The following is a 12,317-nucleotide window of genomic DNA, read 5'->3' on the forward strand; positions in this document are numbered from 1 at the left end:
GGGCGGCGGGCAGTGAGCGGCGCAGGGCCCGGAGCTCCTCCCCTTCCTCCCCCGCCACCGCCGGCCGTGCCCGCCGGCTCCGTCCCGGCTCCCCAGCGACTTCCAATCCCAGATGGGGCACTCCGCACTCCTCCCCACCCCCACCTCGGGGTCCGGACCTACGGCTGCTCCTCCCCCTCAAACGGCCGGATCCGGGCCGCACCTGGGGGCGGGGAGGCGCTCGCCCCAGCGGCAGCAGAGAGCTAGCGGCTGCAAGCGCCCGTTATCTCGGCCAGCAGGGGTAGGCCGGGTGAAGGAATGTGCCGGGAAGGGTCCGCCAAGGGGCTCCGGAGGGGGTCCCCAGACCTTACCAGCACTGGAGATGGAAGGCGGCCGGGCAGTGGTCACAGCACAGGAGGTCCCCACCTTCTTTGCAGCTATCGCAGCTGTCGTGGTTGGTGGCCCTGCCGCTTCTCCGGGGCTCCTTCTCAGGCTTCCGACTCCGCTTTTCGGCCTCGTCCGTCTTGGGGGGAGCCAGCAGAGCTTGGATTTGCTGCACACACATACAAATGGCGTGTGTGCACACTCGGAGCTCCCGGGCGGTCCGTCGCCCCCCCGGCGCGGCTTCTCCGTCACCCACCCCTCTCCCCCCTTTTGTCCTTCTTCCTCCCATCCAGGCTGCTCCCAGAACCTTTTAGCCCCCGGAACCAGGGGGAGCCCACCCTAACCGCGTTCCTGCCGCACAACAACGAGCACCGCTTCTTCCAAATGGGGAGGATCAGAGTAGGGGGATGGGGAGAGGGTGCGCGGTTCCCTTCTCGCCACTTCCTTGTATGGACAGTGGGGGACTCCAAAGCCAGGCTCGGGAAAGGCCTGAAGCCGGGTACCCGGACGTGCTGGGGGAAGCACAAAGGGGCCGACAAGGAGGGGGTGGGGAGGCCCGCCGGTGCAAAGAGATGGAGTGGGTTGGCGCTTCGGGAGAGCGAATCGAGGGCGGCGGGTAGGTGAAACTGCTGCAAACGTCCTCGGCGGCTGAGCTCAGCCCCCCGAGTTGCAAAGATGGGAGGGAGAGTCTGGGTGAGGAAGAGCCCCCCCCCCCTCCCCCGGCCCTCTTGCGCTGCGAGCTCAGGGCCGGCTTTGTGGGGCGGAGGGCGGAGGTTCCCTCCCGGCGCTGGGGGAAGGGGATGAGGTGGGCCACTCTTACCTCCATCAGCCCCCCCGACGTGTCCAAGTCGTACACGATCGTCTTGGTCTCCATTTTCTCCCACATTCATCCACCTCCCGGGCTGGGCGCTCTCTGCTCCGGCCCCCCCAACCCCGGGGGGAGGGGGGAAGCGGGGGGAGGGGGCGCTCCGGACCCCGGCCCTTCTTCTTTTTTCCAAACACGGGTCCCGACTTCCTCGCCCTGGCTCCCCCCCACCCCCCGGCCCCCAGTCCCCGGGACGGCAGCGTCCTCCCCACGGGCCGTGAGGGGGGAGCGGCCCCTCAGCCCCGGCCCGGCGGCTGGCTGCACGGTGGGTCCCGGCTCGGGGGGGGGTCAGGCCTCGGCGGGGCCTAGTCCCACAGGCTAGAGCCGGCGCTGGTGACCGCTGGTCCGGCCGGGAAGCCTGGCGGGCGCTGCCATCCCGGGGTTGGGGGGATCGGAGGGGGGGGGTGAGAGGTTAGGTGAGGTTGTGGTACGTGAGGTGACTGCGGGGAGGGTGATGGGGGGTGGTCCCCGGGCTCCGCCTCTCGCCGCCGCCGCCGTCTGCGTCCCGGCTGCCGCGCACTTGGCGCAAACTTACCGCGAGCGCCCGCAAAGCCACCCGCGCAGGCGCCCCGGGATCGCCGCTCGCCGCGCGCAACCGCAGTGACAGCCGGCGGCCGGGCTCCCGCGCAGCCGCAGAGAGGGGGCACCCCCCGGCGCGCAGCCGCGCTGGCATTCGTCTGAAGGGCCGAAGCCCCGCCTTTCAGCCCTGCGCCAGCGTACTGCGATGAAAGGGCGGGACTTGCGGTCTCGCGCAGGCGCCTGGGAAAGCTCCGAAGGGTCACAGCGCAGCCGCAAGAACACCGGGGCTCTTCATCCATTGGTGTTTGAGTGTAGACCAAGAGGACTGTGTTCCCGCGCAGGCGTGTTGCGGATGCTCCCCTCCCGCCCCACAATAACACAACCGACTCCGGCGCAGGCGTATTGTCACCAGAAGGCCCCAACAAGAATGCTTCTCCTTTCGCCATTTTGGTAGTGGGTTATAGACTGCCATGCCCTTGGAGTCCTCAGCCGTGAACAGAAAGGAGCAAAGTGTGGTGTTGGTTGGCGCTGGTGGGCTGTCGGTGACAGCGTGTACTCCTAGGGATGTTGTACTGGACTGTTTGGTTCCAGCGTCAGGTGTGGCTGGACCAGGCGCCATATTGGTAAAGAGAAAAAGAAAAGCCATCGCGACGGAAAGCTATGGTTTTGGTGTCGGGTTGGATGGCTTCTGTTCTCTCTTCCCTCCCGCTCCCAGCAGTAAATTTTAGCCTGATCATCCCTGCCTTTAGTAGTGATGGCACCATGGAGGTCCGCCTGCCCGATACAAACCTCTTTTGATTACTGTCTCTGAAAACTGCCCTCCAAGAGAAAGCCAAAGGCGAAGAGTTTGTAATGCTGACAACGCCCAGCTACCTGCCCGCAGTGGACTTCAGCTCCCAGTTTGCAACGCGCAGAGGTCCAAAGGGCGAAGGGAGAGCATTGCACCCTGGGAGCAAGAATCGCGATGGGTCTGGTGGATTCTGGGAACCGTAGTTCCGTGTGATGCGATGCGTGCGATGCAGTGTAATGTAATGTGGACTCGGGGAAGAGCGAGATACCTTTCAGAGCTGCCACTGTATGCTGGGATTTGTAGTCTGAAGGTCTCACCTTGGACTCTGGGCGGGGCTTCACGCTCTCCACCGCGCCCGTCCCTCCCCTTGGTGCCATCTACAGAGATGGCCAGTTGCCTCTGCCTGACTGTAGATGAAGCGGTGGAGGAGGGAGGGGCATCATTGTGCCTGACTCGAGGTGTTTCTTTGGCATTGTTACCAGGTAGCTGTGTCCTGGCTCACTTTTGATGTTAAGGTATACTTAGCATTCTCAGAAACCTAAAACTGGAAAGGGCTTAAAAACCATCTGTATTAACCTCTTCATTTCCAGATGCAGAGAGAAAAGTAGTGATTTGCCTAGTTCACATAGTGAATTTATGGCAGACCTAAGAATGAAACATATTTTTTAAATTCCCAGGCTAGGATACTGTCTAACTGCCTGAGAGGAGTTGCTGCTTTGGGGTGGTGGATAGTAAGGAGGATGAGTTGTATAGCGTGAGATCGTGGGTGTGTGGTCTTTGGTTTCTGTTCTTCTGACGTTCCTAATGATCCGGTTGGTGCCTGGGAAGAATAATAAAGTCCTGGGTCTTATTGATCAAGCAGGGGAATATGTCATGTAGATCGGCACTCTCTACCCTCTACCAGCCTCAGCAAATCTTAGTGGCTCTGGGACAGAGATGTAGCCTTCAGAGAGAGAAGGGCTGAGTTAGAAGTATGGAAGTGGCTTGACCTCATGTCTTCTTAGGCAGTGTTTCATGCTACAGATGCTCAAAAATGGGTATATCATGTACCCTCTCCTACTGGCTTCCTTTCTACAACTCAGGGCCCAGCCATGCTGCTGTGTCAGCCTGAAGGTATTATAGGGCAGATAAGTAAGCAACTGGCACATGCCCAAAGAGCAAGGCTTTGCTTTGGTCAACACCATCACTGCAGTTGAGAACAGACATAGGCATTAATGGGCTAATGAGGGAAATACTACTTGGCTCTGTTGACAAGTACCAGGAGAACTAATCACTCCACGCACCTTCCTCTCAGAAGTTGGAGGGTGAGGTCAGCCCAGTGGGGCTAGAAATTGGTGCCACCTTGGAGAGCTCCAGCCCTGGATGTGCCAGGGGGATTGAGGAGAGCAGGTGGGATACACATGCCTTTGGAAGTGACCTCTTGTGGCTAATGTAGGCACTGCATTCTGCATGGGCTGGAGCCTCTCCATCCTTCAAGGTGGCTTGTGGTAGAACCAGGAGGTGGCCAGCCATGAGTGGTCCAAGATCTCCGAGTTGGATAACTGTAGAAGTTCTGGTTGCTGCTACCATTTCCGTCTTCTGGCTTCTGAGTGCCCACAACTCCCTATTGTCTTCCTTTTGCTCTTATTCTGGAGAGCAGCAATGCAGAGCACACCTCTAAGCATGGATGTGTGTGATGCAGACCAAGGCTGGCTAAACACATCTCAAGAGATGCTGGGGGCCATAGAGAAGGGGCAGAGATGCTGAGAGGGACCAAACAAGGCAAACTTAAGCACATCTTCAGTTACCTCTTTCTGGAGTCCATGGACACAGCTTTTGTTAAATTAGGAGCTAAGCCCCTAGGCTGCATTGCCTCTGCACCTGACAGTCTGGATGTTCTCTGAGGCCAAGACAGACTAGAGCCTCACGTTTAGGGGCTCAGTCTCTGATTCCTATTCCAATTTCCTAAACCTTGCTAGCTGGAATGAAGTGAAGGAGGAGAGGCGTCAGGTTTTCTGGGCTTTTTCAGCAGTACAGTGCGTTCGAGGACAGACTTAGAACTGTGCCAGGCTTTGGTTCTGGACCTAGCAAAGAGGGGGAAGTGAAGCACTGGGATGGCTGAGCATTTCAGTTTCTGGGTTCCCATACCCCTGTGGCCCCAACCTTGGGGCCTCTCACTGCACATGCCAGCTGTCACACTGGTCTTATTGAGACAGTAGTCCCTGAGGCACTGGCACGTGGATACGTTTTGTTTTTGTTTGCTTGACTGCATGTGGGGCTTGCAGGATCTTAGTTCTGTGATCAAGGATTGAACCCAGACTGTCCAGTGAAAGTGCTGAATCCCAGACGCTGGAGCCTCTAGGGAATTCCCATGACTGGTTTTTGATAAAGTCTGGAGATGATCAGTTGGTAGGTTTAGCATGCCTTCTGGCCCTCAAGTCCACATCCCATTTGTCTCCCATGTCCCTTCACTCCAAGAAAGCACCATCCACCAGGCCATTGCTTTTTTTTTTTTTTTTTTCAAAAACACCATTTTAATAAGGAAACAACAGAAATAGAAGATTGTTCTCTGACTGGAGCCCAGACCCCATATAATACATTACATGTACAAAGTAGCCTGCAGCCAACTCCTGGGCCTCTCCCTGGGATGCTTTGACCCCCTGTTCCATGCCAAATTCCTGTACCTGTGGACTTCTGCTCACCTCTAGAATATGCCTGCCACTCCCCTTATCCCAAAACGCAGTTGCCAGGAGGGAAGCCTGACAGGTCGCTGGGGTTGGAGGAGGGGAAGGTGGGCAAGAGGGTGTTTTTCACAGCCGGACTGATGTCAGGGTAGGGTCTCCCTCTCTTAGGGTGTAGGGCCGCCAGGGGAGCAGCGGGGGGTGTCCTGCTTTGGTGTGGAGCATGAGTGGTGTGGCCTAGGGGAGCCCAACCTGAGCTTGGGGTAGAGTCCCTAAATCCCTTAAGATCCCTTAGCATTATTGCCTCTGCCAGGAAGGGGCAGGAGGCAGAACTGACCATTCCTGGGGCCTTAGAGAAAGACTAGAGATTTCCCGCAGGGGACTGATGTCAGCATGCCAGGACTACCCAGAGGTCACTGTTGAGAGCGGTTTTGGCCACTGGCAACGGCCCTGTGCGGAGCAACCTGGCACAGTTTCTGCCGCTGTCATGCCAGGGCTGCTGCATGCCAGGGCTGGAGGGTGGTCACATGGAGGGAGGTACTCTGCCCTGCCTGTGAATTCCAGCCTAGAGGTCCCAGGCCTGAGAGAGGGTCAGGAGAATGCTGGTTCTTGGTGCATGTGCTCCAGCTGTTTGGCCTGGAGGCAGATGCCCCTAACTTGGACCCAAGGAAGGGCCCTAAGTGGGCAGTGGTCCCAAGAAAATAGGCCCCGGTGGGTATTGCAGGCGGGAAGCGCACAACTTCTTGAGGGACTGGCAGCATCTCTTCCCAGGTGGTATGTACAGGAGGTGGAGGGCAAGGGAGCAGGAAGCTGGGAGCTCTGCTGCTAGACTCGGATGCAGGGTGGAGCCGGCTTCCCCAGGCCGCCCCACCTAGATGGAGACTTCATATTCTCTCGTCTCCTGCAAAGGAAAGAGACTTCTGGGAGTTGGAAACTTGTCAAAGGCTTGCCAGCCCACAATCCACCTTCCTGAGGAAAAAGGAAAGAGTGAAAGGGCTTGGCAGGACCCGCAGTGGTACCTAGCCAAGGAAGCACAGAATTGTGTCCTGACTAGGGTGTCGAGCCTGGCCTGGGTACTTACTCCAGTCTCGTAAGTTGGATTATCAAATGCTGACTCCACGGTGATGCGGTCATAAGGGCGGGGTCGTGTCCGGGGCAGCTGCAGGGGGCTCTTCCCCTGGAGCCTGTGCAGCAGAGAAGCCTAGGAGTCAGGAGTGCTGGGCAGGAGCGGGTCAGGGGTGTAGGGCAGGCAGGGAAGCCAGACTCACCTGCAGAAGTAGAGGTACACACCTCCCACCAAGAGCGCCATCGCCACCAGCGGCAAGAAGATGGCAGCTGCGATGTGAGCAGCATCCAGCGTGCTGGAGGCAGCTGGCACTTTGGCAACTGAAAGCACAGAGGATGGGGCTAGGGCAGAGGGCCCTGTTGCCTGGGTCCCACATCCCCTTGTCTCTGCCCAGGGGCAGCCAGCCGCCAGCTCCATCTAGCTGGCTGGGGGCGGGGAAGGAGCTTTTTGCCCCCTGCTAGTCCCAGATCTCTCTCTTTCTCTGCCCTCCCTCCTTGGGGAGCCCACAGCCTGGAAGCTGTGAGAACAAGGGGCAGGGAGATTATTTCCCTGACCCTCGAGGAGGTTGGGGGCTCACCATCCAGGCTGCGGCCGCTGTAGAAGCCGTCCAGAGAGGCTGGAATAAGAGGGGAGGGCCAAGGGCAGTGGGTGAGCCCAAAGAGCCAGACCACAAAGGCAGGGAGTGGGCTGGTTATGGGGAGGAATTTGTCCAAGGGGAGCCCACCCCAAAGTTTGTCACCAGGTCAAAAGGATCTGGCAGACACCCGGGAGACCAAGAATAACAAGAAGTGGGGGTGCGTGGGCAGGGGGTTTTGGTTCTCGGCCTGTGACATCTTTGCCAGGGCAGCCCTGTGGGCCAGGTAGAGGTTCAGCAGATGGCAGGACACTCACCAGCCCTACAGATGGGTGGGGGGTCACTCCAATGTGAGGGGTGTCCGGGCACACATTTGATGCTGGCCTGGCCCTTCAGCACGTAGCCAGGGGCACACGAGAAGTGGACAGTAGCCCCCGCTGGGTGCAGCCGCTTCTCGGGACTGCGGGCACCATTCTCGGGGGCACTGAGGCCGTGGCATGGTTTGAGCTGTTCTACTGCAAAACAGTCAGGGCCCAGTGAGGGTGCCAGGCCCCCAGCCGCCAGAGGCAGCAGCCTCCCACCTCCCCATTTGACACTCACGGAGACATTTGGGGGCCCGGTCGCTCCACTTGGGGCTGCTGGCTTGGCGGTCATGGCAGGTGAGGAGGGCACTACCCGTCAGCACAAAACCCTGGTCGCAGATATACTGCACGGTGGCCCCCACGGGGAACTTGGGGCTCGATATGAGGCGTCGGCTGTGTTCCACGTCCCCAGGGTCATGACAGGAAGTCACTGACGGTAGGGAATGACAGAGGGAAGAGGCCCAAGTGGAACTCAACAAAAACCACTGCATACTGGTTTTGTTTCAGGCCTGCCAACATCTTCAGAGCACAGGGCTCCACCCCTATTTATCTGCCTCTACCATTGTGCTGATGTTATCTCTCCATTTGTCCCCCTCCCCATTCATCAGAATCAACCAACACTGATGGGCCGGCCACATACCAGGAATGGAAAACTTGGAGTACTTGGTGGATAACCCTATGAGAAGGCATGATCCCATTTCACAGATGAGGCAACTGAGGCTATGACTACCAGCTAATAACAGCTAGAGTCTGGATCAGAATCCAGGAGAGAGGCTTGTAGGCTGCACTGGGGAGAGCGTGCGGAGCAGGTACACTCACCCCTCTGGCATGAGGGCAGGTCCTCACTCCAAGTGAGGTCCCACTGGCACATGAGGACGCTGGAGCCCACCACCTGGTAGCCAGGGTAGCACTGGTAGGTGACGACGGTGCCATGCACCAGCTCGGGCTGCGACGGGCTCTTCCAGCCATTGGGGATCTCAGGTAGCTCCGGACATGTGTCATTACGGGGCACCTCTGGGGGCAGCAAGATGCAGGCCCTCAGCAGCACCCAAGGGAGACTGTGCCAGCCTCCCTCCCCTCGAGGGCACGCCAGCTCCTGCCAATTCATCCAGGCCTGGCCTGGCCTGGGCAGGTTCAGTGATCATGCCTTCCTGCTCAGGGGTCCTTCCGTGCCTGTCTCCTAGACTCCAGGGTCGTCACCTAAACTTTGGCCTTACTTCCAAAAGCGCGTTGGCCAATTCCTCAGCCTTGAGAGAGGGGCCGGGTAGGGTGGGGAAAACGGTCACTTCTGTCAAAGATTGTCAGAAAGGTAGAAATGAAGGCCTTTCCTCAGTTCCCTGTTTCTATTAGGAAGTTCTTCCCACTGTCTACCCAGCTCCCTTTAGCAGAGGCTTGCTTCCTCTCACTGGGCCCTCAGGGGAGATGGAGAATAAGATTAGCTTCCCGAAGGTGATGCCTGGAATGTCCCAGCTTCCCCCAATCAGATAAGAGTGCTCAGACTCCTCACCTCCCTGGCCTTTCTGACTTGCCGAGGCTGGGGGTCTGCACCCTGGCGTCGCTTCTACCCCCAGCAGCAGGGCAGGGCAGGGCAGGGGCAAGCTCACCAAAGAAGTGGATGACGAAGCCCTGCTGGTAGCCGAGCACTGAGGCCCCGGGGTCCGACTGGAACTGAATGGTGACATCAGCCATGGAGGTAAAGAGCTTGAAGTGGCCACGGGGCCCAGAGTACTGGCCCAGGACCCGAGCTGTCAGGTCATCCCCGTCATAGAAGGTCAGCACGTCACCTGTGCCTATGCGCAGCCTGTAGAGGGGAACCGTCAGGCAGGGCAGGCCGGGGGGACCCCTAGGACGGGATGGCTGAGAAAGGGCCCCAGATCCCGGGAGGCAGCCTGGCCGAGCCCAGCGGGCACTCACACTCGGACGTCCAGCATGATGCGCTTGTCTTCCTCCACGTGCACACCCCAGATGCAGTCCTGCCCACGGCCGTACGGCTCCGGCCAGTTGGGGGAGAGCACCACGCCGGCCGAGTCTGTGGTCTCCCCACTACACACGGCTGGAAGGCAGGGGAGCCGCATCTCCCTGGCGTCCCCCCTGCCCCCACCCCCTGCAGCCTGCGGCTGCCTCCTGCCCACAGGAGTGCCTGCCCACTGCTGGGACCCCCCACCTCCTCCTTGGGGGGGGGGGGGAGTTTCAATCACATGTGTCACCGGGCCCTGTGGTCCAAGGCCCTGTGGCCGGCTGCCTCGTGCCCACCCCTCTCCCTGCCCCCAGCAGGCCTAGCCCCTGATGCCTACTGACCTCGGCAGGCGGGCTCTGTCTCATTCCACTGGGGGTCGTGGGGGTCCACGCACTCAATGATGATGGAGCCCTGCTCCAGAGTGTAGCCGGGGTCGCAGCTGAACTCCACGGTGGTCCCCACAGGGTAAGAGGGTGCGCTGCTGCTGAAGTTGCCGTATTTGACAAAGGGCTCATAGCAATGGCCTTGCTGGAAGGCTGCAAACCACAGGACCCAGCCCAGCTCAGCTCAACCGGGGCAAACAGGGGGCAGTCATCCTACTTCCCTCCCCAGGGCCTTTCTCTTCCTGATGACAGATGTGTGTCTGGGTTTGGAGCAGGGGATGGAGCAGCCCAGAGCGTCTATCCTCAGGAGGCCATCACCACTGTATTCTCAGTGCTGAGTTTGTGCTTAGTACACAGAAGGTGCTCAATACATGTGGTTTTTTTAATAAATTAATGAACACATGCTTGCGTGAGTGGTGCTAGAATGTCTCCTGCAGCAGTTCTTCCGTAAGGGTTGGGGCTATTTTTATTCTTCAAACTCTATAGAGAACTGATTCTCTTGGACCAGAGGGCCTGGGTCCAGGCAGGGGTCTCCTGCAAAGATGGAGTGGAATCCTGAACTTCAAGGTATGAATAAGGAGAGAGGACCTGGGTGGCAGGTGAGCAAGGGGCGAGTTGGAAGGCGTGATGAGGGAACCGAGGCAGAGAGGGAGGGTGTGAGAAGAGACCCTGGGCTGGAGACCCCCGCTCCCGGTTAGGCCCCAGCAGGCTCACCCTCGTAGCGCAGGGCCATGCCCGCAGCCACCCCACTGCTATCAGTACTGAGCTCCACGAAGAAGTGTCGGCCGGAGCTGAGCAGGCCCTCAATAGGCAGGTACTCCACCTCGTAGGAATCATACACGGGCGGGGCCTCCACGTTGTCCCCATTACGGATGATGAGCCTGGGCCACAAGAGCGGCAGCTGCGTGGCTGGTTGCTGGGTTGGGTGGGGTGAGGCCCCAGGCTTGGGTACCATCCCTCTGGTGGGGTACTACCAGGCCAGGCACTCCGATCCCACCAGGACACCCCCCTCACCTGTCGTCATCCTCTGCCAGGGAAACCTTCTCAAAGTGCAGGTGCAGCCGCTGGCCCTCGGGAGCCTCAAGCAGCCAGTGGCAGGTGAGGTTGTTGCTGTAGTTGCCCGGGAAGCCGGGGGAGACGATGCGGCCGGTGGTGGCGTTGCGGATCACTCCACCGCAGGCAGCTGTGAGACGGGCCGCACTGTGGGCTGGGCCCCGGCTGGACCCTAGATGGCCTAGCAAGCCTCCCCGCCTGTCCCAGCTCCATGCCTTCTGCACGGGGCAGCAGGGAGCTTGCCTTCATGGCTCTGGAGGTCATTCCTTTGCCCCTGTGACCCTGCAGCTCCAGGCAGCCAACCTCTTAACCTTTCGCTCCTCCAGGACCATTCACGTGCAACTCCCTTGACTAAGGGGAATCTGCGGCTGCCGAGCCACGTGGCCCTGGGTGAGTCACCTTTCCTCACTGCTGACTTCTCAGGGAGGCCCTCCCCGATTCCCCCTCCCAGGTGAACTTTATTCCCCTTCCCAGGGTTCCAACCTTCTTGGATTTATCTGCTGCCTCTGTCTCAGACCAGCTTCCTAAACCAGTTATTTTTGGAGATGTCCCTTAACTAGGCCCTCCAGGGTAGGGGCCAGGTCTTTTCAAACCAGAGACAGAGTTGGTATTCAATGTTGTTTTTTTTTTTTATAAAATGAATGAATGACTATGAAAAAGAGAGTAGGACTAGATCAGGGATGACAGCACCTGGTGGGCATGCCCTTCACCTCCAAGCCTTGTGCCTGTAGCAGGCTTTGTTAGCCAGGAGACAGTCTTGAATCAGCATCACTGCTACTGTCAAAAGACAGGCTGACCCCTTTCCAGCACTGGTCCCTCTGGCCTGGGACGGGGCCCTCTTCCTTAGCAGAGGCTCGGCAGCTCGCCCTTCCCCATCACCAAGGGCTGCTGAGTTGCTGGGCCACAAGCTCCTGGCAGTTAAATGGGGCCAGAGAAGTCATGGGCAATAGGACTCTGGCTGGTCCTGGGTAGCACTTTCCTTTCCTGGACCCACAGCTCTGGACTCTGCCAGCTCTCAGAGACCAGGCTACCCCGGCCAAGATGCAGTGCCTTTGTCTCCAAGTGGTCAGAATGAAGAGTATTTTAACCTAACAAAGCTCCTGGGGAAGGGGTGCTGGTGAGTTGCTTCTCTGCTTCTTTGCAGAGAGGGCAGACTCGCCTTTCTGCTTGGTCTTGGAATGGCACTGCCCTTGAAATCTGACTATGCCCCATCCTCCACTTAAATTCCTCAGTGGCTCCCTGTTACCCTCAAGATATGGTCGAAGCTCAAGACGGGGTTTGAGCCCTTTATAAACCCCACTCTCTCTTGACTCGTCTTCAGCGCTTCCCGGTACACTGTCTTCTTGAGGCGCGCCCCGCTGTGTCCTCATTGTGGCGTGCCGCTTCATGTCTCCGCATCTCTGCATGTGCTGTTCCAGGGATCCATTCCACTTCCCGGAGCTCTGACATGCCCGTCACCCTTCCCTGCCTTCTCCTTGGGAAGTTTTTTTGACCTCCTTCCTCAGTTTCAAGCAGTTCTCCCCTACTCCCCCAGCTTGGATCTCCATGGTGCCCTGAGTTTGCCCATCTGCCCTGAACTTCCTGGGTTGCTTTCCAGTCTTCCTGCCGAACAGAGAGCTCCTTGAGGGCAGAACCCACTTCTGGCTTATTCACACCCACTTTGGCCTGAGGCCCAGAAAGAGTTAATAGGATGAAATAAGTATCAAAACCCCAAGCTGCCTTTCA

The 12,317-nt window shown here is 58.6% G+C and overlaps 2 protein-coding genes across 6 annotated transcripts in view; both read right to left on the minus strand.

The window, feature by feature from the left end:
• PHF12 (PHD finger protein 12) overlaps window positions 1-1,814 on the minus strand; it is a 39,405-nt gene extending 37,591 nt beyond the window's left edge. Inside the window, exons 1-2 of one of the 3 annotated variants that reach the window (XM_020911760.2) lie at window positions 1,184-1,812; window positions 351-532 (exon numbers count right to left, since the gene is read on the minus strand). In XM_020911760.2, the coding sequence (XP_020767419.1) occupies window positions 351-532; window positions 1,184-1,249 (248 nt within the window). In that variant the 5' untranslated portion in view covers window positions 1,250-1,812. Of the gene's footprint in view, window positions 1-350; window positions 533-1,183 lie in introns of all 3 variants that reach the window. The other 2 variants (XM_070478767.1, XM_020911765.2) reach the window with 2 other exon arrangements.
• Window positions 1,815-5,019: 3,205 nt separating this feature from the next.
• SEZ6 (seizure related 6 homolog) overlaps window positions 5,020-12,317 on the minus strand; it is a 47,923-nt gene continuing 40,625 nt past the window's right edge. The window contains exons 6-17 of one of the 3 annotated variants that reach the window (XM_070478768.1): window positions 10,554-10,722; window positions 10,254-10,420; window positions 9,498-9,692; window positions 9,114-9,252; window positions 8,804-9,000; window positions 8,019-8,213; window positions 7,438-7,629; window positions 7,155-7,349; window positions 6,841-6,879; window positions 6,466-6,583; window positions 6,279-6,381; window positions 5,020-6,114 (exon numbers count right to left, since the gene is read on the minus strand). In XM_070478768.1, coding sequence (XP_070334869.1) covers window positions 6,082-6,114; window positions 6,279-6,381; window positions 6,466-6,583; window positions 6,841-6,879; window positions 7,155-7,349; window positions 7,438-7,629; window positions 8,019-8,213; window positions 8,804-9,000; window positions 9,114-9,252; window positions 9,498-9,692; window positions 10,254-10,420; window positions 10,554-10,722 — 1,742 coding nt within the window. In that variant the 3' untranslated portion in view covers window positions 5,020-6,081. Of the gene's footprint in view, window positions 6,115-6,278; window positions 6,382-6,465; window positions 6,584-6,840; window positions 6,880-7,154; window positions 7,353-7,437; window positions 7,630-8,018; window positions 8,214-8,803; window positions 9,001-9,113; window positions 9,253-9,497; window positions 9,693-10,253; window positions 10,421-10,553; window positions 10,723-12,317 lie in introns of all 3 variants that reach the window. The other 2 variants (XM_020911767.2, XM_020911766.2) reach the window with 2 other exon arrangements.

This window comes from Odocoileus virginianus, chromosome 17 (assembly GCF_023699985.2).
Source record: "Odocoileus virginianus isolate 20LAN1187 ecotype Illinois chromosome 17, Ovbor_1.2, whole genome shotgun sequence".
In the NCBI taxonomy this organism is placed as follows: Eukaryota; Metazoa; Chordata; class Mammalia; order Artiodactyla; family Cervidae; genus Odocoileus; species Odocoileus virginianus.